Source organism: Manduca sexta, chromosome 13 (assembly GCF_014839805.1).
Source record: "Manduca sexta isolate Smith_Timp_Sample1 chromosome 13, JHU_Msex_v1.0, whole genome shotgun sequence".
NCBI lineage: Eukaryota > Metazoa > Arthropoda > Insecta > Lepidoptera > Sphingidae > Manduca > Manduca sexta.
Window position 1 is genome coordinate 13,810,196 of NC_051127.1, and position 26,357 is coordinate 13,836,552.

General features: G+C 38.8%; 1 protein-coding gene and 1 long non-coding RNA gene across 6 annotated transcripts; both read right to left on the reverse strand.

Annotated features, from left to right (window-relative positions):
- LOC115444998 lies at positions 1–17,265 on the reverse strand. Of its 5 annotated transcripts, none has more exons than XR_003938780.2 (5): positions 17,031–17,265; positions 15,299–16,546; positions 12,294–15,197; positions 420–12,103; positions 1–103 (listed from the first exon to the last, which is right to left on the reverse strand). It is a non-coding gene; the product is annotated as an uncharacterized LOC115444998 (long non-coding RNA). The 5 variants fall into 5 exon arrangements; XR_005112283.1 differs by having other exon boundaries at positions 12,294–13,476; positions 13,569–16,546; XR_003938782.2 differs by having other exon boundaries at positions 420–11,686; positions 11,800–12,103; positions 12,294–16,546.
- A 7,955-nt stretch (positions 17,266–25,220) lies between these two features.
- LOC119189214 (ubiquinone biosynthesis monooxygenase COQ6, mitochondrial-like) lies at positions 25,221–26,125 on the reverse strand (the record flags this gene model as incomplete). Its single annotated transcript, XM_037438268.1, has 3 exons — positions 25,221–25,250; positions 25,612–25,778; positions 26,010–26,125. Coding segments are annotated over 3 exons (313 nt in total), but the record flags the coding sequence as incomplete, so codon positions are not given.
- Between the last annotated feature and the right edge of the window lie 232 nt (positions 26,126–26,357).

Here is a 26,357-nt window from a genome sequence, read left to right on the forward strand (position 1 = left end):
TAATTTATATTTGTTTATTTTTTAAAGTAACATTACTGTTATTTTCTGGCAGTATGTTTTGAATTTCTTGTATATTCTCCGCGGACACGAGCTACTGAAATACCTGTAATGAATTAAAACATGGACATTAGAATGCAATACAATATTGACAGATGCACAGTATTGGTCCGGGTAAAATTATGAATTGATTCCAGTTAAAGTCGGAGATTGTTTTCTTTATCGCATATTATGAGGATAAATTACTAGGTTTCAATAAAAATTGTTTTTGAAGCCCGGCACCTAGACTAAGTTAAAAATGGACAAACGGCCATAAATGTTTTGGTCATGTAATAGAAATTAGATATTTTTACACAACACTAGATAAGTATGTAAAAAGGGATCTGATCTGTAGAAAGTTTTTAGAGAAGTTTAGCACTCACCGTTTATTTAAGCTGGTCGGTGTAATAAAGGGCTCTTCATATTTGGTACTTTATGTTCTGATTAATTTGTTCTTTAGTAATTCATTGATGTCCTGTGTTACCAACAGAAGTTAATTAAATTAATTATTATTGTATCCGTTTCGTGTCCCATGAATAAATTCATGATAGTTCAAGATACACTTTGCATTGAAACTTCCTTTCTTAGATTTTGATATCAATTCAATTTCTTTTAGTTTATTTTTCTATTCGTATCATTAAGGTTTCTTCCTTAATAGTTTAATATACTTTGATTTAATACTTGTGCTCTTTAATCTTCTTCGTGGTATTTTTATTTCTGTGGTGCAACGCTGCATATTAGTTTCTCTTCAGTCTTCTTTCTTCATCTTCCGTAGTAACATGCCGCATCCGTTCCAATTTTCTTTCTTCATCTTCCGCAATAGTGCGCTGCATCCGCTTCAGTCTTCATGCATTTTATAGTGATTTGTTTTTGTCTTCTTTGAACCTTATCATTTTCTAACAAAGATTATTAGTATCAAATAATATTTATGTTCTTTTTCATTCATAATATATGATCGGGGACACAAGTTTCCTTTTGAGTCCTTTCAATTCTATATGCTTTTGGTAACTACATTCGACTTGCAAAAACTCTGCAGTCTTTTTATTCATAGCATTCTCTTCGGTCTCATTCTCTAAATTGGGAAGGCGGATCCTCTTCTTTCTTCATCTTCTGAAGTGGCACGCTGCATCCTCTTCTTTCTTCGTCTTCCTCGAAAGCACGCCGCATCCTCTTCTTTCTTCATCTTCTGTAATGGCACGTTGCATCCTCTTCTTATTTCATTTTGTGTAATGGCACGCCGCATCCTCTTCTTTCTTCATATGACCATTAATATTACGCCGCATCCTCTTCATTCTCATTATCTGTAATAGCGATCCGCATCCTCTTCGTTCTTCATCTTCTGTAGTAGCACGCTGCATACCCTTCTTTCTGCATATTCTATAATAGCAAGCCGAATCCTCTTCTTTCTTCATCTTCAGTAGTGGCACGCTGCATCCTCTTTCTTCATCTTCTGTACGTGCACGCCGCATCCTTCTTGGTGTTCCTTAAAAGTACGCCGCAATCTCTTCTTTCTTCATATGATTATCAATATTAACGCCGCATCCTCTTCGATCTCATTCTTTATAATAGCAAGGCGGATCCTCTTCTTTGTTCATCTTCTGAAGTGGCACGCTGCATCCTCTTCTTTCTTCGTCTTCCTCAAAAGCATGACGCATCCTCTTCTTTCTTCGTCTTCTGTAGTGGCACGTTGCATCCTCTTCTTACTTCATTTTGTGTAATGGCACGCCGCATCCTCTTCTTTCTCTATATGATCATTAATATTACGCCGCATCCTCTTCAGTGTCATTTTCTATAATAGCAAACCGCATCCTTTTCTTTCTTCGTCTTCTGTTGTAGTACACCACACCCTCTTCCTTCTCCATCTTGAGTAGTGACACGCCGCATCCTCTACTTTCTTCATCTTCTGCAGTGGCAAGCCGCTTCCTCTTCTTTCTTCATCTTCTGCATTGGCACGTCGCATCCTCTTCTTTCTTCATCTTTTGCAGTGGCACGCCGCATCCTCTTCTTTCTTCATCTTCTGCATTGGCACGCCGCATCTTCTTTCTTCATCTTCTGCAGTGGCACGCCGCATCCTCTTCTTTCTTCATCTTCTGCAGTGGCACGCCGCATCCTCTTCTTTCTTCGTCTTCTGGAGTGGCACGCCGCATCCTCTTCTTTCTTCGTCTTCTGCAGTGGCACGCCGCATCCTTTTCTTTCTTCATTTTGTGTAATGGCACGCCGCATCCTCTTCTTTCTCTATATGATCATTAATATTACACCGCATCCTCTTCAGTGTCATTTTCTATAATAGCAAACCGCATCCTTTTCTTTCTTCGTCTTCTGTTGTAGTACACCACACCCTCTTCCTTCTCCATCTTGAGTAGTGACACGCCGCATCTTCTACTTTCTTCATCTTCTGCAGTGGCAAGCCGCTTCCTCTTCTTTCTTCATCTTCTGCATTGGCACGTCGCATTCTCTTCTTTCTTCATCTTTTGCAGTGGCACGCCGCATCCTCTTCTTTCTTCATCTTCTGCAGTGGCACGCTGCATCCTCTTCTTTCTTCATCTTCTGCAGTGGCACGCCGCATCCTCTTCTTTCTTCATCTTCTGCAGTGGCACGCCGCATCCTCTTCTTTCTTCGTCTTCTGGAGTGGCACGCCGCATCCTCTTCTTTCTTCGTCTTCTGCAGTGGCACGCCGCATCCTTTTCTTTCTTCATCTTCTGCAGGGGGACGCCGCATCGTCTTATTTTTTCATCTTCTGTAGTGGCACACCGCATCCTCTTTTTTTTCATGTTTATTAATATTACGCCGAGTACTCTTCAGTCTTATTTTCTATAATAGCAAACCGGACCCTCTTCTTTCTTCATCTTCAGTAGTAGCACGCCGCATCCTCTTCTTTCTTCATGTTCTGCAGTGGCACGCCGCATCCTCTTCTATCTTCATCTTCTGTAGGCCGCATCCTCTTCTTTCTTCATCCGCTGCAGGCCGCATTCTCTTGTTTCTTCATCATCTTTCATGGAACGTCGCATGCTTTGTCTTCTCTCTTCATGTTTCTTAACGATCTTTAGCGTCTTTGTTAATTTAGTGTCATACAATGGCGTAGACTATTTATTTTCCTTTTTCATCATCATGAGTAGGACGCCGCATCTTTAATGTATCATGTGTCGCAAAGACAGGTCGCATCCTCTACTTTGTTCATCTTCTCTATTGTGTCATCTTCAACTTCTCTCTTCTCTGCGTTGGTATACGAGTTTTGTAATTTTCTTGTAAATTATAAATATGAACTTGCATCAAGCCTCCTTAGTACAGCTAATTTAATTGTTAGTATTCTTCTTTCATCTTCTATAATATCTTTGCTTGTATTCTTTTATTTCTTGGACTTGACTGATGTAATTATTAAATTAGACGAAGCTGAGTGTGGTGTTAAAATAGGATATTACTGAACAATTGTTTTCGTAGTAAACTCTTCTTAACTTCTGTTCGATATTTTCCATGACTGTTTCATCTATATTGTTTTCAGTAATTGTTATAATTTGATTCTTCTTACTTGAATATTACTAGGTATTGCAACATGTACAATTTAATTTCACAGTATTATAAACGTTATAACTCACTTATGTGCCACATTTTAATTCATACATTTAAACATTATATGCAACATCACGAATAACAACAATTCACCATATTGATTTCAGTAACTTTCAATAAACTCATTTCTAGACAACTTTTCACATCATTCTCATGATAATATTATAAACTTGCAATAGGCACATTTCACAAGATGATACCACAAGGTGATAACCTCACATCATGACTGGTAACTCTGTTACAACTTGAAAATAAACTTCGCGACATGGCTTTTCTTATAAGTTTACTGAAAAAAAATATATCATTGTCTTCTTTGATTGTCTACCCTATTGTTTTGTTTCAGAATTACTTGGTTATGTATCAATATTACAATAATAATTAATTTGTTCCTGAAATTATTAAAATATTATGTCTGTCCTTTTCTTATTGATCTTTTCCATAAAACACAATTCCACGATCATGTAAGTAAACTTCATCTTGCAAATTCTTTCCATAGCTTTATTATAAAGTGATATAAGTACTTGGACATTTTCGCTTGTTATTAAATTTACCTAAAATGCTGGTCTGTAAGAAACTATAACATTATATTAACCCTACGCACCACCCCAAACATATCCGCCACAAACAGAATAAGTATGTAAAATTATAATAAACCCAAAAAAAAGCTTATACAAAGATCAACAGACGAAGAAAATTGTTCAATCTTTTAGTTACAAAATTCTAAGATCTAATGTATCGCTCACAATCGTTCATTATTTAAAGTAAACTTTTCTATTATAGCACTCACCTCGCACACATACAAATATACCAATCGTGAAATTACCCATAATATGCATCAGTTTATTTATTCGAATGTATTTTTACTTTCTTATTGATAGCTTTCAGAATAGATTTAATATTACATTCAAATACTCCTCCATTTGTTTATGCAGGTTTTCATCCAATTTCTATATTTTGGTTTTTTAAATTATAATTTATGTGAATGAGAGCTGTGAGCTAGTCTGGGAGCATTATTCCACGAAAATAATCGTGTTATAAATAGATCTGAAAATATAAAGTTAATACCTAGCCAAAAGGAATAAATCCTTGTTTTGGCATGTTTTCTTACATTTGGCCTGACTATATTATAGAGCATAATTTCCCATTCACCTGTTTGTGTATCGTTACATATATATGTATTTTGAGCATAGCCCCAGTAATCTGTGCATATTTTTTATTTGCATATTGATTAATGATATTTTGCTTTTAAAATGATACGTTGCACATAATTTTGTATAGGTTGGCGATATATTGTTTGTAACCTTTTGATGTTTATGGTATTATAGTAAGTAACTCAATTTTCACATCATCTAATATCTTTGATATTATTATATTATCTGAAATATTTTCCTGAAATGGTAGCCTTATAGCCAATATATGACAAAACAATTTTCATTATAATTATGTGTACAAGCAAGAGGTTTTTTACAGTTAATAACTTATTGCATTTTGTACGGTATTTATAAGTAAGAAATTACCAACATATACTGTTTCTGAAACAATCAAATTTAGCTAATGTAAGGTGCCTGAAACAACGCTGATTAGGTACACAACACACGTATACATACATAAAAATAGAGCATATAATGTAACACGACACAACATGCATATTCATACAATTATTACATTTTACACATTAGGTGTTTTAAAACTTACAAATTTCTTTAAGCTAATGTTAAAGCCTCAAAGTGACAGCACTTCTACATATAGTTCAAATTGGCTTTTAATAAACAATTTCCCATGTCGTTTAAGTATCTAGCTGCATGCGTTCACAGCGTGCTTATGAAGAACTTATAAAAGATATATACATTGCACAAGTAGAATTGCATTGGAACTGGGTGATTATCAATATACATATAAGCATCTGTAGTTAATGAAACGTTGTTCGATCCATTAAATTAAAATAAAATATTAACCCAAACAAATGCCAAAAATGAATAATGAACATAAATTGTCACGCAATGATGCATAATATTTAACATAGGATATTATGATTTTGTTAAAGTAAATTGGGTTGTTAGTGTTTTTCGCATAAAAATTATTACTAAAAACTACACAAATAATATTTGCATTAGCGACTTACAACCGACACCAGACATCAACTCATCCATGTCTCATTAGCCTGGAGTTTCTCTTGGTTTATTTCTCACTTGAAACCTTAGATGTTAGTGACGTGTAATTTATAATAATCCTTACTCCTCAATTGGCTTTTAATACGGAGAAATCGTGGAGATTTTTCACCATCAACTTCGGATTGTTGGTTAAGTCCTAATAATTGTTGGCATATAGGAATAGAAGATAAACGTAGGTACGTACCCGGACAGATTTTGCAATTACATTTGTCCTCATTAGTTAGTGAATATAGCTCATAAAATGGCAGTGCTTCAACATTTTCTCAGTTATATGGATTAGTGGTGTACCATAGTACCTTATGTCTTAATTTGTATGTGATAAGCTAAATTCTTGAAACTGCAAGCAGATTGAAGAAAAGACGAACACACATTGCACGAACATATTTAGGAATTTTACCATACCATATTTTAGTTGCTCGGGTTGCCCGCAATTCAGTAAAATACTATTCAATCCAGATCAAACCACTATGGAATATTATACAAATATGGATAACTAGCGAACATAATGTATTGCATTTACCTGACCAACACGATGCAGGGCATTGCTGATTAGTCATTCCAAAGCTACTCTGCCCATTGGGTTGTTTAGTAATCCATAACAAACTATTAAACAATACCATTCTAAGAAGGCGTGCTTTTGTCATATTGCGGATGAGCTATAGTGCTGAGAAAGCTTTTGATCCACATGCTCACGTAGTGATGAAACATTGATCGTTGAGCGTCTGAAGTCGTCATCTTACAAAAAATCTAATTACCCATGGGAGAAGGTCCATTCTCCATTAATGTTTGTCACATCTAATGTTTGAAAATGCAATCAATTCTGCAAATACCTTCTCCGAAGCAGTTTATCCAGCGCAAAGGCAACGCAGCAAAACAACTTGTGATGGTTGTCTACACATATAAGAAGCTTTTTACACTCGACATGTTTTTCAGATGATTTTTCACGCAGCATGTGTAAGTCATGAAGATTCATAGCTTTAGTAATAGGTAGTCATTGATACCTTTCATTCGCGCTTGGTGGTAATGATGTAACTAGCGATGAGGATACGTACTCAATAGGCGACAAACCGGAGACGATAGGTACTGTGGTATGTTTTACTGGATAGAAATTGATAGAATGTACTCGTTACGAACCTCTTCGAAGTAAAATATAGGGCCAACATGCTATCGTACATAATTGTCAGAAGCGCCACCGTCGATTCCGCAATCAAGCAATTCCGTACCAAACTAACCAATGGCTGTTAGGTGACGCAAATATGCGTATTTTTGACATGCAGTAGTTAAAGGTCTATAAATTGTCATATTACGTATTTACCAGTAACTAAAGTTGGCACCGAGGTTAGGTAGTATGTGTGGCCATTTATTTACTTTTTAGAGCTGACTTTTCTATTTATTGATTGCCAATGGACGACCGCAGTCACATTTTCAAAACAATCAGAAGTCATACCTTGCCAGAGCCCATATGATATGAAAAATGCTCACTGCGCCGTAATCGCAAACGCAGCTGAAGCTGCAGCATTGTTGTCGATTCCAAAGCGACGTGTCTCGCTATTCCACTACTTAGTAAAGCCTTGAGGTTGCAGAGAAGGGCGCGATTCCCAATCTGACGAATAAGGAAGAAGACGAATGGCCTCGGAAGGCCGTTAAGAAAAGCGCTATACAGCGCAATACTTATAAATATTATTTACCATAGGTACGACACCAAACATAAATGTATTTCTTTATACCTGATTCATTAGTAAAAGAAGACCTGCCATCAGAAGAATTTTCTGCTAAAGCGCTGGGCCACTGCCGTGATGAGATTTCGTTGGCACCGACGGTGCCGGTTGGCGGAAACGCGTGTTCGATTCCCAAACTCGTCGAACCGCTTACAGACGGCGCGGCTTAAAGATCTATGGCTAGTTCCCTGAGGGTCGAAGCGATAGTTAGGTATTGCGTTACCGGTACGCACTGATAGATATTGTCTCGCTGTTGCCACGAAGTTAGTTGGCGACGTGAAGCTGTTTCGCACGGAGTCGTACTGGTCGACGGACGACACGATGTTCCGGCAAGCCAGCAGCTATATGTACGGTGCCTTAATATATCTGTAAAGATGCCTCCAGATTCGTGAAGAAGACAGCCGCATTGCAAGCGGACTGTCATGTCATAGAAGCTACTAGAGTATTCTGATAGTATCAGTCGTTTCGTTAACTTAATGGCAGTTATTTGTCATAATAATAAAGATCAATCAATCTTTTTGTAAATACCCTAAAGCACTTGTGACAATTTTCAGTATTGTAACTTCGTCATTTCTCAATTATGTTTTTTTTTTCACTATACACATGTACTAAATGCCATGCATTCGCTTTACTTCTTACTTGAACTTGACAACTGTTGTTGCGCATGCTCTAGTAGAGGTGACCCGCATCAAATCTCCTGAATGCTGCCGCAGGAATGGAGACAGCTTTCCATATGGTCTGGTGGTTCACAGTTAAACACAACAAACATATTCCAAGTTCCAACAAAGGATCAAATATTATGTTTATTATGGAATATGGAAAGTACCTTCAACGACAATCAGTATCGATGCGATGAGACAGAACAATATGCGTAGAAAATTATATTAATGTTATGGTCATAGGTAGGTACATACCCAATGGTCATCTAGGCTCGGTTTACTTTTCTTAAGGTGGACGATTAGTCACGACGCGCCATAACTATACATTAGCTGTTACTGATACCTTGTGTCGACGCATTGTGGTAATGACGCAAAACAAGCATTTGGCATACGCTGTTGTCACCGCAGATAGCTCCATATACATTTGATTCACTCTAAGAGTGATTGTATTTAAAAGTACCAGATAGCTGTATCGGCGTTAAGGGAGCTTCTACGTAGAAAGCAGTTATAGAGCGTGGGGCACAAACATACCGAAATTGCTGTCAGATTGCGCTGTGAATTGATGGATGGCGCACACTCCCGACGAATCGTGGCGATTTAGCAGATGAAATAGATCAATGAAGACGTACTGTAACATATATTAGAGCTGCGCCATGGAATACCATTGGCTGTTACGCGAAATACTTTTGCGATGCAATAGTTAAGATATATTTATACATCGAAATATGTAAAATCTATTACCAGTAACGAAGTGGCACTCGCTAAATTCCGTCAATTTTTTTTGAGTAATTTACGTTAATGCAGCTTTTATACCCAGATCTGTTAGCTCACGTAATTTCAGTAGAAATTTTACCAGAGTTACAGTTAAGCATGGTTTTTTCTATGGTGACCATATAGATAAACGTAAACATTTTTTTTCAATGCTTTAGAATTCGTACCTTCACAGAGCCTTTTGCAAAGTGTGGCGTGAACCATATAGTTGTACACAGCACCGCGAACGTATTAACAGAGACCTCGTGTTCTGACGCGGACTTCTCGACGTCCGAATGATGATTTGGTATGGTGGTAGACGGGCGATGCTCCATCTAACAAAGAACTAAGGCAACATATGGCCTCTAAGGCCGTTAAGGCAAAGCGCTGTTTAGCGCAAAAATAATAATATATGGTATAATTTATGATACTATATGATTATAAAACACGCACTGTACCGCATATAGACGAAGCGAAGTACATAATATTTAAGATTGATTTTACGTGGCTCTAGGATACACGTAGACATTTGGGCTCGTCGCCATAAGTTTGAAGACGGTTGGCACATTATCAAGTCGACTCTGCGAACAAATACCTTAACGTCGTGTCGAAAAGTTGCGATTACATAAATGTGTACCTGATACTGGCCACCGTTGAAGACGGGAGACACCGAAGTTGTCAGGGCAGGTGGTAGGCGCAGGGCTCCCAACTCGCGACGGCAGTTCAGGCAGTTGACGCGGCGCGACATTTTCATTTCCACGCACAGGTTTCAACATTCTGCGAGGCACCAACATGGCGCGTCAGGCAGACGCCCAGCGACAGGCACAAGTTACAATAGAACACGAACGGGTGTCTAGTCAATGCGCCTCGACCAGGTAGCCCGCTAGCACGACGTAGCCAGGCATTATGCCTGACACCAGGCTGTTGACATCGCGTTGTCTGGATCAGGGGAGACCACTAACATGATGCCAAGACATGACCGCGTAGACAGGCATAAAGAAGCTGCCACGAAGTGGAAGCAGAGCCCGACCAGCAGCCAGGCGATGCGCCCGACCACCTGTCAGGCGATACACCCGACCAGCAGCCAGGCGATGCGCCCGACCACCTCTCAGGCGATACACCCGACCAGCAGCCAGGCGATGCACCCGACCAGCAGCCAGACGATGCACCCGACCACCTGTCAGGTGATGCACCTGACCACCTGTCAGGCGATGCACCCGACCAGCAGCCAGGCAATGCACCCGACCAGCAGCCAGGCGATGCACCCGACCACCTGTCAGGCGATGCACCCGACCAACTGTAAGGCGATGCACTCGACCAGCAACCAGCTGATGTGTTCGCATAGCCTGCAGGCTACAGACTGTTGACGCCGCGTTGTCTGGACCAGGGGAGATCAGTAGCGCGAAGTCACGGAGACACGATCGCGTAGACAGGCGCCAAGGAGCTGGCACGAAGTGGAAGCGCCCGGCCGCAGCCAGGCGATGTGCCTGACCAGCCTGCAGCGACAGGCTGTTGACGCCGCGTTGTCTGGACCAGGGGAGATCAGTAGCGCGAAGTCACGGAGACACGATCGCGTAGGCAGGCGCCAAGGAACTGGCACGCAGTGAAAGCAAAGCCCGGCCGCAGCCAGGCGATGTGCCTGACCAGCCTGCACCAACAGGCTATTGACGCCGCGTTGTCTGGACCAGGGGAGATCTGTACCGCGAAGTCACGGAGACACGATGGCGTAGGCAGGCGCCGAGGAGCTGGCACGAAGTGGAAGCAAAGCCCGGCCGCAGCCAGGTGATGTGCCTGACCAGCCTGCACCGGCAGGCTATTGACGCCGCGTTGTCTGGACCAGGGGAGATCAGTAGCGTGAAGTCACGGAGACACGATCGCGTAGACAGGCGCCAAGGAGCTGGCACGAAGTGGAAGCGCCCGGCCGCAGCCAGGCGATGTGCCTGACCAGCCTGCAGCGACAGGCTGTTGACGCCGCGTTGTCTGGACCAGGGGAGATCAGTAGCGCGAAGTCACGGAGACACGATCGCGTAGGCAGGCGCCAAGGAACTGGCACGAAGTGGAAGCAAAGCCCGGCCGCAGCCAGGCGATGTGCCTGACCAGCCTGCACCGACGACAGGCTATTGACGCCGCGTTGTCTGGATCAGGGGGAGATCTGTACCGCGAAGTCACGGAGACACGATCGCGTAGGCAGGCGCCGAGGAGCTGGCACGAAGTGGAAGCAAAGCCCGGCCGCAGCCAGGCGATGTGCCTGACCAGCCTGCACCGACGACAGGCTATTGACGCCGCGTTGTCTGGATCAGGGGAGATCAGTAGCGCGAAGTCACGGAGACACGATCGAGTAAGCAGGCGCCAAGGAGCTGGCACGAAGTGGAAGCAAAGCCCGGCCGCAGCCAGGCGATGTGCCTGACCAGCCTGCACCGGCAGGCTGTTGACGCCGCGTTGTCTGGACCAGAGGAGATCAGTAGCGCGAAGTCACGGAGACACGATCGCGTAGGCAGGCGCCAAAGAGCTGGCACGCAGTGGAAGCAAAGCCCGGCCGGAGCCAGGCGATGTGCCTGACCAGCCTGCACCGACTGGCTGTTGACGCCGCGTTGTCTGGACCAGGGAAGATCAGTAGCGCGAAGTCACGGAGACACGATCGCGTAGGCAGGCGCGCCAAGGAGCTGGCACGAAGTGGAAGCAGAGCCCGGCCAGTCTGGTCCGACAGGTTGTTAACGCGTCTCCTCTATGTGCAGATGCTCAGCTGGCAGATGCCTGAATGACCCGGCAGACAGGCGCCAAGGATCTGATAAAAAAAAGAAATCGGAGCGCGGAATTGAAACGTGTGATTCGCCACTGGCAGGCCAGTGACGCAGTGCTTTTACGATTGGCAAAGCAAATAAATTTTCAACTCACTACCTCGACCTCGCCGAAGGCTAGCGGAAGACGCGGCTTTAGCTCGAAGCACAAAGTCTGCGCTGCATTACGATCACGAATGGTGATAGGTGACGTGACACTGGGCTGCTCCGACAGGCGCCAAGAATTCAGCACGAATCGAAGATCGAACACGTTAGGCGTTCAGGCAATGTGCAAGATTAGCTTGCCAGGCCAGGCTGGTGACGTCACGTACTCGAGTCGCCTTGGTGAACCGACGCGGCGGGCACGCTGGGTGTAGGTCGATGCGAGCAGCCAACGCGAATGTGTCACCAGCGCGAATGATAACCTATGGTAAAGTTATAACGCATAAGGTGCACAGATCTTCCGTTGACTAAAAAGTCGCAAATATTGTAAGGTATGCACAATAAAGGGAATAGGTGATAGAAAACGGTGTTCTAATTTCAAGCCAATCAAATAAGATTTAAGGATGTGCCTACTACTTTTATTTATTTTTATACAAGTGACGTTTGACTCACCATGCACGCGTTGACTAGCTCGAGCATGAAGCAACACGTCACCGGCATGCATAGGTTGCAGAGTGGCGACGCGGCGTCAGTATCAACAAGTCATCATGTCATATCTCGACTTCGGGGATTCATAGCGCGCCGGATCGAAGTGCAGTTAGAAATCATTTTACATGTGCCGTGCTGAACGCCATCATGGAGAAGTTCATCCTGCAGTTGGCGGAAATAATAGGCGACGGGAAGGAAGCTAACTGCAGGGATGATGCATTATGCAGATACATATTGTGTTACGGTAACATCAATACTAGCAAAATGATGCGCTGCAGGAGGAATATTATAACACACAGAACAAAACCATATTACTTTTTGCTACATATTAAGGAAACGTATTGGTTACAAATAAAAAAGCTACGCGTAAAGGTAAATAGGTAAATTATACGAAATTACAATAAAATGTGTTTTTGTTTAGTAACTTGCCAAAGTTACGGTGCTAAAATTCTTGGCCACAGTCGTTCTGGCCTCCAGGCAATTACGCAGTGATGACACGAGGGACATGTAGTGCACTCTATTTTGTCTCGTACAGATGCAGCGACGGTCACAGGATGGAGCACCGTTTGCATGAATGTAACAAGCTGTAGCAAAAAAAGAATATTTTGCTAGACCCGCTCTGGGGTCACGTGATCTATTCCAAATACTTACTTTTCTGTTGCTAGTTTCAAGTTTTTAACGAACCATATAGGTTAATAGGTTGTCTCTTATTTTATTATAGATAATGTTTAATATTTTTGGTTATAACTTCAATTTTCATATTCAATAATAAATTTATGATAAGTTTCGTTTCATTATTATTTAGATTTCTTAAAGCATAATAATGATATACATACTTGCATTGGGCCTTTCATTTGAATCCCATATTACATTTATTTCAGTAGATAAATACTCCAATGGTCATTGTAGTTTTAAATTAGCTTTGTGATTACCTCGACAGCGGTTTAAGTCGTATTCATCTCCGGTTTTTATCAGATGTAGCAAGTACAACAAAAATAGTGCTGATTTATATATGTATCTATATTAAATTTTTGTGCTTATGTTTCTCATGCGCCTACGCACGATGCAGATATATATACTTGTGGGTTGATATCAGGTTCATAACATCTCTAGACTAATGCCATGCCTCAAATCAAACAACTGGATCCTAAATAAAATAAAACACACCAAAATAATGGACTGCAAGTGCAATCCGTTAAAATTTAAAAGCCATTTAAGATATGACAATGTGTAACATACCACATTAATGTTTACACTCCTTCATAGCTTCTCAATTTCATCTGGTATAAGTCATTCGAGGACAACCAAACTGTTCTATGCAAGTACAAAATGAAGTATTCAATTTACAATATGGGCTTTACCTTTACTGTTTTGTTTCGTAATTTACATGTAACTATGCAGTGATAGGTCCCATAGCTTGCAGCTTTCCATACATAGTTCAGATATTTATAATTTTACTTTGTAATTGTAGTTAGTGGTGTGTCCTTAATTTTGTAGCGTTGAATATAGATATAGATATTTATCAATTGTCAGGATATTGAAGACCTTAGTTATTAATATAGTAACTTCGGGGATAATTTGCTTTGTTCATAACGGACCAACATAACAGCTCCAGCTTAAGTTTTCAAGTATAATGGTCTCAAATAAAAGCCTTCCTATTGCAGCAGCCACCAATCGCGTTTAGCGCGGCGGACCTAGCTGAACAAAAGACAAGCATCGACAAAATGGCGTCGTCGAAACAGACGCAAATTCAAAACAAACATATATGATTAAGCAAATGCGTATCATAATAAAAGCTGATAAATTTGAATTACGTAAGATCCCAATATCAACTTTACCAAGTTTCTTTGTATAGGGGTATGACGCAGGTACGTTCATTGTTTGCAGAACTCGGTTGAACTAATATCACCGCAGGAGACATGAGCTTGTTATTCTAGAGTGTACAAGGCAACGGTTGTAGTTTGCAATGCAGTCTCCGAATTCAGCTTCCTGAAGTTAATGAACAAAGACAAAAAAAGCAGCGACGAATCGCCATTACGGATAGTACGAATTACCTTTCTATTTCAACATAACCTTAGAGTACTTAAGTAATAATCACATTTTCGATCATTCCATCATCAATCACATCATTTTTGTCTCGATTAATCATAGTCGTCATAAGTTACCTACTCCTGATTTCATGTGTCCTGAATATCTTTTATGATTTATCGACGTAAATGTTGGGTAAATACTTCATAGACATATGGAATATGAGACTTAATTGATGCTGTTTTTTATTTACTATTTTGGTCAGATCGCGACGTTGTTGTCGATATAGCATCTCGTGTTCGCTAAATGGAGCCAAGATTAAATATATATTATGTACTTGGTATGATTTAAACCAATAATAATTATAGAATCTTTCCATTATAAATCTGAAAGCAAACTAGAGAATTTAGAGAGCCCTACCTGCCTTTACGGCAGGCTATTAAACTAACTAATTCCGATGACTCAATAACAAATTTTCCACTATTATCCAATATTTTATAAGTTTTGATTTCCTGTTATAGTGATAGCTCGTTATTAAATACTTACCTATAACAGGTAGTATAGTTTCATTATAGTACTTAAATGTTATTTGTTACATATTCAGCATTTTTCCTCTGATTACAATTTTTATTCGAAATTGCGCTCATGCTATAGACTGGTTAGATATGACTTATTGAGTTTGACCGGTTGACTTATCTGTGGGGGTTGTGACGGTCCACGCGCTAATGTTTGGAGCCAGTCATGCTTCTTCACGAGGAAGAACACCGCCCTGCTTTGTTTATGGTCTTAGCCTGACGCGTGACTTGCGCACGTCTGCCTCGGCTCCAACTCGGTCATTAGCTGTGAAGTTAGCATGGAAATCAATAAATGTGCGCACGCACAATATTCAGCTTAGCGAGACACTTAGGTCTCTTTAGGATCATTTAACGCATTCTACTCACCGTTTAGTCTATCCAGAATCTCGTGTCCCTATTCTTAATTTGCTTTTTATGTATTTCTTTGTGATATAAGATTGAATCATCCGATTTGTATCAGCCCACTTGATTAAATCCTTGCGCGCAGCATGTTTATACTTCCGTTAATTTCAATTAATCCTAATTGTTGCATCATGTATTTCCTTTGATCCTCCGTAGTTTCATTGTCATAATTAAGTACTACATGTTTATATTACAATGGATTGATTCGATATTAAAATGTAAAACTTTGTTTAAGTTTACCTAAAATTAAGGTTGCCGTGGTGCAGTGCGATCACTCGTAACTCCTGAACCATGGCCTGCCCTCATGGAGTGCAAGATGCGTAACCGCGATCACAGGAGTGCTTGAAACGATCGTCTTCTTTACAGTACAGATGTGCCTGTTTGGACTAATGGTTATACACACACATTCAAACCTCTAGTTCATTCCGTGGTATTGTGATTCATGTTTGCAAGAATTCTTTGATTCATTGTTTACAGCCTCGCGTTCGCCTTGAAAACATGACTCACCGGAGCGCGTCATTGCTTCCACGATTCCCCTTATAGATAAAGCCACACATTTGCCAATATGGTGAAATCGGTTTTCCACGTCGATATCAGCCGCGGGTGGAGACCTAAAGACAATGTTACGCACAAGTGGCCCGAGTTCGGGCATAACGAAAACATGATGCAATCACCTAACGTTACCTAGTGGGCTGACAACCGGGACTTGAATGTTTCACGTGAGCGCGCCGATTAGCACGGAGTACGACGGCAATGCCATAGTGAGTTACGCAGTACGCAGCGAAAGGAAGCAGCTTCGCAGGCAGGCGACTCATACTCGTTTGTACTCGTACACGCCAACCGTTAGCACCACCGGAGATACTCCACCGTGTCTCTCCGCCAAGAAGTTGTAGAGTCATGGAATAATACATTTTGTGTGTGGTAAAAAATCACAGTTTATAAAATAAAAATCAGATATACAACAACTTTTTTAAATATCTTTAATGTCCATACTTAAACATATGTTACAATTTTTTATTCAATATGAATAAGAAAAAAATTCCAATTTAACTATCATGAAATAGACTAAATTGAAACACTTTATTTTACAATGAGACTAAATAAATGCATGATACCGTTCTACAAACCCATTTTGTAGCTAGCAGCGACCACGCCCCAGCGACGACCAAGATGGCGGCCGTCGGATGCAGACCCACGCGAAACGCAATGGGACTGTAATTTAGAAAAACATCCTACATATATCACAGATACAAATTCAATTGCCTATTTAAAACCTAGTCCCTTCAATTTACTACAGGTTTCACATTGTCTAATTCCCTAAAAAAACTATCTAAACCGCTGAGATCATTCTTCCAAATACTATCAATTTTCTCTCGCTGTTCTCGTGCGTTTTCTTCTTCCTTATTGCACAATCCGAGGTCTGCTTGCATCTGAGCCCACCTTCTGGCACGTTCTCTTTGTTTCATAACTAGTTCGCTTTCCGCTCTCATTAGAGAGTGGCTCAAAATGGCGATTATTCTCAGGTCATGCTTTCTCTTTGTCTTTGCGGTAAGTGATTTATTTTTAACTTGACGGACCCAATTGGACAGGGATTCGGTTTTACTTTCACAAAAATCAACGACAGACTTTTCTTTTGTCGTGTAGCCCATGTTATAAATTTGGGCAGAAAATATTGCTGTGAGACAATATTACACACCTGAATCCGAACAGGCACAAGACACTAGAATACTGGATCACTTCACAACACGGAGACACGTCCACACTGCATCACGACGAGAAATTAATGCGGGCGTGTGACGTCATGCCGGCTTTTTATACCCGAGCGCTACAGAGGGGCCACGCTGCGTAGTTGTTCACAAAATGGCGGCTCGGTGGAGGCAACACAACGCGCAGACGTGAACAAACACGCTCAAATATACAATCAATAAAAACTGGTCCGAAACACTCATGGAACGGACAAAATATAGGGATGTTATGATAAGCATATAAAACAGTTAACTAATATAGTTTCTCCTTATGCAGCCGTAGATCTAGATATATTCGGCTTAACCATGATTACTTATATATACTTTACTTATAAATATCAAATAAATAATGTACTTAACGCAGTCAAAAATATGTATCAGTTGTCTATATACAATATTTTAGAATTTTTTTTACTTAATACACATAATAATATAATATAAATAGGAAGTTAGCAACAATAAGTACATAGATATGCTATTTAAACAATATTGTAAATGTAAGTATACAATTTGTTAGTTGTATAAAACTGGACTATTAGGTACAATACCGCAAGGTAGATAAATGATCGTAGCTAAGCCATACGTAAAATGTTCTAACTCTCTGTTTTATCAGAATATATTTCAACGACATACGTAGATAGGTAACCTAAGAAGAATTATGAATTAAAAAAACCTGAATTTGTGCATGTATCAATGTGATGAAAATAACACATATTCAACTGTTTCTATTTAAGTGATTAACCTTTTTATGTTATAAACAATTATTCATAGCATTTGCGTCGTAATAATACAATACTATTGATAAAAAATCACGTATCAGACCTAGCGCTTGTTTAGAACAACTTCGATAAACTCGTGGTATTTAAGTAATGTTATGCTTTGAAAAAGCATTATGGCAATTACCAAACAAGATTTCATCATTTGATAAGTATGTAAGTATTTACTATATAGTACAACACAGAGTTTTAGTGTGGTAATTTGTACTTAATTAATGAGTCTCAACTTTATTGTTTAGCAAAATAGACTACTACGTCGTAAAATATGTTCCTAAACGTTTCGGAACATGCCACATGCGCATGACGCGAGGTCATCGGCGCGCGCAGAGAGGAGACGCAGGAGGGAGGGGTAGGGCGGAAAAGTATTGATCTGAGGCCAACTCGGCGGGGGGAGTCCGTCCTAGAAAATTCCATTAACGTAGGTTTGCATTAATTTAACCTTTTAACGTATAAAAATGTTCGGTTGGCTATATACTTATATGTATATAATTCGAAATAGTAAATAGTATACTTACCTACTTTATAAGGCCTTGTCAGCCCTGTCTACAAAAATCTGTATTGAGGAAACAAAAAATTTAAGTAAATTTTTGTTTGCCCAGTAGGTACAGCTGTGTTTTCTCTGAATATATAATAGTACCAATAAGTCATAACATACGTTAGTAGCGCTATATTAGATATTGCAATGTTGTAAATGTATAGCTAAGTGTATGTTTGTGGATAGGTAGTTGGTATCTACTTTTATGTTTATACCTACTTTTATGTTTACGGTACTATTTCAAATAGAATAGTCAGTGGTCGCATCTAGAGCATTCACAATTACAGCCCGACGCGACGTGTTTATTTCCGTCATAACATGTGGCGGATACGAGATTAGCTCCATATCGTCAAATTCCAAACGAGAACAACTTGTGAGTTGTGACGCATGCATTCTATATTAGAATTAAAAACGGGGTAATTAATGATAATTATAGTATACCTACTTAATTATTAGGATCTAATAAAAAAATTGACGCTAATTTTGATTCTCTCGTTTGGAAATCGAATTCAGATCCTCGGCTGTATCATAAACTAATTAGTAATTACTTACCCATTTTTTATGAGTTATAAATGCAAGAATGTTGTACCCTGATTTAGTTAAAAGATATTTGTGTCTGTAAACATCGATAAGATAATATTATTTATTATGTAGGTAAACCTGTGTATGGTGGATAGGCATATTTGGGTAAGTATAAAAAACATTTAAACATACAGGGTAAATAATACAGCTAAGTAAGTACTTATATATTATAATAATTTCCATAGGTATGGGCTAGATACCTACTTAGACAGGATGATACGTAGTTTATAAGAAACCGAGGCCAATTCATGTATTTACGTTTCAAAACAAGGAAATAATATCTATTTTAATATACTTACTTAGCTTTCGGCTTTCCTTAATACACTTGTATAGAAAAAACACTAGAAAATAATAGAATACATAAGTACATACACATTTTTGTATTTTGTCTATTAAGGTGCGTTGGGGTTAAATCGGACGCTTTTTCGACGTGTTAAACAGTCTTCTCGAATTATTTTTTTACAATAATTCTATAAGAGCTATCATAATGAATCATTAACTTAGCTATATGTTATTAAATAAACTAAATGGTATATATTTTTCAATACCTTATATATAACAGTTAATGTTTTATAGGGCTTTAAAAAAGTACCATACTTTTAGAAATGTGTGAGAAAGATAGGACCTTCACAGGTATAGTTCGGACTACTATCTAAAATCGTCTATGATACAGGGATTCTAAAATCCGTAAAAAGAGCATATTCTGATCTAGATATTTATTTATAAACATTCAAAAAATTATAAATTTCGTAAATTATTTTTAGAAGCGAACTTTGTTTTTAATATTTCTAGGCATACGATCATACCCCACATGAGTGACACTATAGATATTTTTAAAAATATTCGGAGAAATAGTACAGATACGTGTAAATAAACAATAAATAAACCAAATTGACCATTCATCTGAGCTAAAAAAAAATACACAATTACTGAGTTCAGACGTTTTCGTGTATAAATTTTGATAAAAACTTGCAATATTTTACAAGTGCTAGATAGAACGATTTTTATCCGTTCTTTAACGACAAATAATTGTATGGGTAAAGATCGGATCTCAGGGAATATACGTGTTTCGACATATTTGAATAAACAAGTCACAAGATTTATTTCCTTTATGATAGTACATACCTACAAAATTAATTGAAAACAGTAAATACTCAATTAAAATTAGGTAAATTCTTGCATGGGGTTAATCCGGATCGGCCAGGGAACGACAAAACACCGATATTCTGTTTGTTAGCACCGTAAACATTATTTACTTGACGGATTCACTCATGTGAACTAGTGGGATGTAGGGTACAAGATGGGGTCGCAGGTAGTGTTGTCCGAAAACAAAAATTATAACACAATTACGAGTTATTTGATTTATACGATGTTATACCTCCTACGATCTTACCCCAACGCGCCTTAATACCTTACCTAGGAATATTTTATATTGTCATAACGTGCTTCATTTCGAAAATATTTAAAACTCTACAAATGGACCAGGGTATCGGTAGGCCAGGTAGACAGACAAAGGAAGAGCAGGTAGTAAGTATTTAACGGTTTCCCCGGGACCCAAACCTTTAATAAAAAATAACATCACAATGACGTTGCTAGTAATTCTATGACTTTTTGGGCTTAATGAGCATTAAGTGATAAGAATTTATGCTTAAGGTGGTAGCTCAAGGTCCATTTTCATACATTTTGTTTCGGCTTTAATCTGGGTAACTAAACAAGTATTGGCAAGTAAAGAATTTAAATTCACGTCTAGTTAGTGATTAGTTCTCGCAGTTGAAGAAAAATGTAAAAATAATTAATAATCATGGATATTTCTGCCTTTAAAATTTCGTCATATTAAATTTTAAAGGCCGAAATATCCATGATTATTAATTATTTTTACATTTTTCTTCAACTGCGAGAACTAATCACTAACTAGACGTGAATTTAAATTCTTTACTGCCAATACTTGTTTAGTTACCCAGATTAAAGCCGAAACAAAATGTATGAAAATGGACCTTGAGCTACCACCTTAACTCGTTTAGAAATCACCACGCTTTTATTTAAGTACTTACTTAGGTGCTTATATTTTTTCATTGTTATTATTTATTAGTAGGTATTGGAATGTGTATTTTGTTGAATTAACAATAAGTAAAGCTTACTAAACTAGGTAAAGTACACTTAATTAGATACGTAGTAACATTTACTTAAATCCCATTAACAAATTACAATGCTGCATGAAATTATTATTATTCATATTTCATCTATTTGTGTCGACTGTTGTGATATTAGCAGTACACACTACGCTGACGCAAGGCGACCGTTGAGTCACATGGCATTCGTCATTGTTTGAACGATGGATAATGGAAATACTAGTCTTTCATAAAGCAATAAAGTACATTTTCCTTTAGCGCTTACAATCACGCGTCAACACAAAATGGCCGCAATGCGCCAACCGCCAACCGCCGGTTATTGTATCGCGTCACCCCTCGTTCTCACGCGACGCGGTCGATTGTAGGACAAGCTGACAGCTGCTCGCAACGGTCGCTACAAGTTTAAACGGGAATAACTTGGTCGCTCTGTTGTGATTATTTTTTATTTTACACAAAGCTTATTATTCCTCATAGGTACCTTATTAAAGTCGTAGCTCAGGTAGTTTTGAATATAGGTTGAGGAATAGATAATAATACTAAGTAGATACGTAACTATCAGAAATCGATTGATAAAGGTTCCACCGGCGCGGAGTGAATTTTCCAGAATATTAATCTATACTATTATATAAAGCTGAAGAGTTTGTTTGTTTGTTTGTTTGTTTGAACGCGCTAATCTCAGGAACTACCGGTCCAAACTGAAAAATTCTTTTTGCGTTGGATAGCCCTTTGTTCGTGGAGTGCTATAGGCTATATATCATCACGCTATACCCAATAGGAGCGGGGCAGTAATGGCTAATCTCAGGAACTACCGGTCCAAACTGAAAAATTCTTTTTGCGTTGGATAGCCCTTTGTTCGTGGAGTGCTATAGGCTATATATCATCACGCTATACCCAATAGGAGCGGGGCAGTAATGGCTAATCTCAGGAACTACCGGTCCAAACTGAAAAATTCTTTTTGCGTTGGATAGCCCTTTATTCGTGGAGTGCTATAGGCTATATATCATCACGCTATGACCAATAGGAGCGGAGCAGTAATGGCTAATCTCAGGAACTACCGGTTTGAACTGAAAAAATCGTTTTGTGTTGGATAGCCCTTTGTTCGTGGAGAGCTATAGGCTATATATTATCACGCTATATTCAATAGGAGCGGAGCAGTAATGGCTAATCTCAGGAACTACCGATTCGAACTGAAAAAATATTTTTGTGTTGAATAGTCCTTTGTTTGTGGAGTGCTCATAGTTATATATCATAACGCTATGACCAATAGGAGCGGAGCAGTAATGGCTAATCTCAGGAACTACCGGTTTCAACTGAAAAATTCGTTTTGTGTTGGATAGCCCTATATTTGTGGACCGCTATAAGCTATATATCATCACGCTATGACCAATAGGAGCGGAGCAGTAATGGCTAATCTCAGGAACTACCGGTTTGAACTGAAAAAAATCTTTTTTGTGTTGGATAGCCCTTTGTTCCTGGAGTGCTATAGGCTATATATCATCATGCTATGACCAATAGGAGCGGAGCAGTAATGAAACATGTTGCAAAAACGGGGAAAATTATGAGTTTTGAGAGCTTCCGTTGCCTGCGCTGCGTAAACGGTTAAAGTTATGCAACAATGATGTATGACGGGATTGTTTCACTTAAAAGTTCTAAATAATATAACAAAGTCCCCGCTGCATCTGTCTGCCTTAACGTGTTAAACTCAAAAACTACCTAACGTATTAAGATGAAATTTGGTATGGAGACAGTTTGAGACCCTGGGAAGAACATAGGCTCCCGGGAAACTACTATTTTTATAACGGAAAACTTTAGCCTGAATAACTTTATAACGCGGGCGGAGCCGCGAGCAAAAGCTATTATTAATACAACCGGTTAAATTTTCTGCATAAGATATTGCGTTGGTCCGCAATGTCTATTTCTGCCGCTAAGCAGCAGTGTGTAGTCATTGTTGTGTTCCGGTTTCAAGGACATTGTAGTCAGTGTAACTACTGGACATAATAACACTTAATATCTCATGTCTTAGGATGGCGAAATACCAATGGAATACCAAACAATACTTAATAGTTCAAGGTGTTGGATGGTGTTTCTACTGTTTATAGGCGGTCGTATTGATTACCATTAGGCGAATGAGAAAATTTATTAGTTACTTTTAAAAAACAAAACGTGATAAAATGAAAATTACCCAATGGATTTCGATGAAATTTGTTATGGAGATAGTTTTAGACTCTGGAAAGGACATAAGCTACTTTCTATCTCGGGAAAACATATAACGTGACTATTGTAGCGGACAACTTTATTCCAGAAAATCTTTTGTCACGCGTGTGGAGACGCGGGCAAAGTTTTATTATCAGAATATTAGTAAAAATACGTTTCAGGTTTGCACCTAATCTTACCAACAGCCATTTCAAACCCACAAACTTTGAAACCATGAAGGTTTGCTATGAACAACTCCTTAGTGGTTTCGTTGCAAATAGCATTTATTGGTGTAAGTATAGATAATATTGAAATTAATCCAAGGAATGGCCGTGACCACATCTAGTGTTAGATTTATTAAATGTTTCCAAATTATTATCCCATTCTTCATGCTCTTATTTCATGACTTGTGTGTGGAAGGATATAATTTTGTTATTACAAGAAGATAAGTACTTTTAAAAATGTATTCAGACAGATATGAACAAATAATGCCACGGCTCTAAATCCAACGCGTAGACGTTTCGGCATTTAAAAACTTATTTTTCAGCAATGCATCATGAACCCCCAAAAGGAGAAAAACGAGATTTCCGAAATCATCTATTTCGGAAATCTCGTTCAAGCGACTGGTGAAGAAGTTAATAGTTGTGCTTGTACCAACCAGCCAAATATCAAATACAGATAATGGAGAATTGTTTAGCATCCAAATTCTGGTTCCGATTATAGTCGGCTAGAAATGCCAGAAAAAAAATGATATGTTTGTATTTGTGGGTAATGGGTATCTTCTTAAGCGTTTTATGGGAGAACATGATGATTTTCGGGCTATGAAGTTGTATGAAAAGCCCCTTCAAAGAAACTGCTATTTCAGCGCGGAGTATCGGTGTTTGAGGTACCGAGGCCGCAGGCCACAGTAAAAATTCCCAAACTTTTTTAATAGTAAGTAATAAGTGACGGTTTCGTGGATATGCAGAAAAAAATTTGGAAATATTCAAATGCCATTTAAAACAAAATATATCAATTGTAAAGTAACTGCATAACAATATGATCGTTGTAAAAATATAATCCTGGGATCTGGGAAATAAGAAAGAGGTTCTCAAACCGGTTGATTTTTTAAAAATACGTATAATCTAAAACTTTGTTGCGGTAGCCTAATTGGAAGAGTAACGGAATGCCATGCAGAGACAAACATCACAGGTACAAAACACAAGAAACACTTCTAAGTTTTCGAATTTAGGTACTAGTGCATTCTTTGAAATTGTTAATACTAATATCAGTATTAGCGCACGGTACATACTGATCGACTTATTATTTGAGCGTAAATACCTACGCTACGCTGTGTGATTGGGAAGTGTAACTCTAAGTTAGTAGCGTAACTTGTACGAAGGGCCAACCACCCTAGATAGGCCTTTATAATAATATAATAACACTTAATTTTACCTACTGTCATAATGTATGTACAGCCATGCTGATGTTTGTTATAGCATGAATGGGCTAACTCTACCCAGATAGTAACAAAATTTACAGAAAACCCGGCTTTTGAGTGTAGTCTTGCTGAAATTATTCGTAAAACCAATGTATTTGTCGGAGGTCTTACAAATACTTTCATACTCTCTATTCTCTTTCCATAAACATCAGCAATGTATTCACAATTCCTCTCGTGGTATAACCTGGCTGTACATGGGTGGTAGTATCCATCGCCATTAGGATTCAGGAGAGGTACCTGCTCGTATGCAAAACCTTTGTTATAAAATAACGCACCTAAGCATTACTATTATTAAAAAATAAAAGATACGCGGCATATTTTAATAAAACAAGTTTTTAGTAACAAAAGCACTTTATTTTAAGATGACAACAATACTGTTACGGAAAAACAGACATGAGACCGTAAATATAGAACTAGAGATTGTAAGTAGAATTTCACTTCACCCATTATGTAGCGGCATGTGCCATGACGAATTTCTGAAAACAAAAAACAAACAATATTATTTTTTTAACTTATTGGTGTCATGGTGTCATTGTCATTGGTGTCATGGTGTAAATTAGATCGCGACCTAAAGGAAATGTCCGTTAAAAATAAGGCGTCCGAATAACTAAGGCCGGCCCTGGATGGGACGTTACAGGCGCATTATTGTTTTTTCATAAATAATGGGTCGTTAGCCAGTAAAGCATCGGCATGATCTAGTCATCAATGAACTAGCTCAATACTTATCATAGATCGACGAGAGATGATTAACTCTTACCAGACCAAAAAAATTTCCTGGACTGTTTGATATACACCAGGTGATTATAGTATAGCGGTTTGCCTATAAGTGGTATTCACCTTAATAGGTTGAAGTGCGTTGGTGACTTGGACGCCGATACTTCTAAGCAGCACTACAGGTGGGAAGTCGACTGTGTACAGCCTGTGGAGGGCTTCTATCGCTAACTGTGTCGGCACGTTGTGTTTCTGCCGTTCGCTTTCGTATCTCCGCATCCAGTCAGGATGAGCTGAAATACATTAAAAATATAAATAGAAAATTGGGTGTTATGAATTAGGCACGAGAATATAATAGATAGAATGGTCAAATGAGAATCAAGCAAACTGTTTATGGCCACAAAATTTAGGTTTTTTAGGAAAAATCGAACGTGACGAACTGACAACAGATAAATTATAAATGTTATCAACTTTAAAAGCGTGAATTAAAACTTAGGTATAAATTTATTTCAATAATATATTACTGATATCAAATCCAGTGTACACGGTGTCGGCGAGTAATTCTGTAAGTTCCTTGATGTCACCGAAGCCCAGATTGACTCCTTGTCCAGCAAGGGGGTGTACCCTGTGGGCAGCGTCCCTGTTAATGAAATAAAAATCTAAATTAAAAAAAAATATCAATGGGTTATGCTGAAAAAAAAAACAAGCACCTACCAGACTATCATTAAATATCCCGTTTTGAGGTTAAAAAAACTGACATTTAATAATACTATCCAGGATCCAGTTCATTACTTATCTATTCCATGATCTATCGTCAAAACTATAAAATAATTTTCATAACATATCATTTATGTAGATCTTATTCCTGTTAC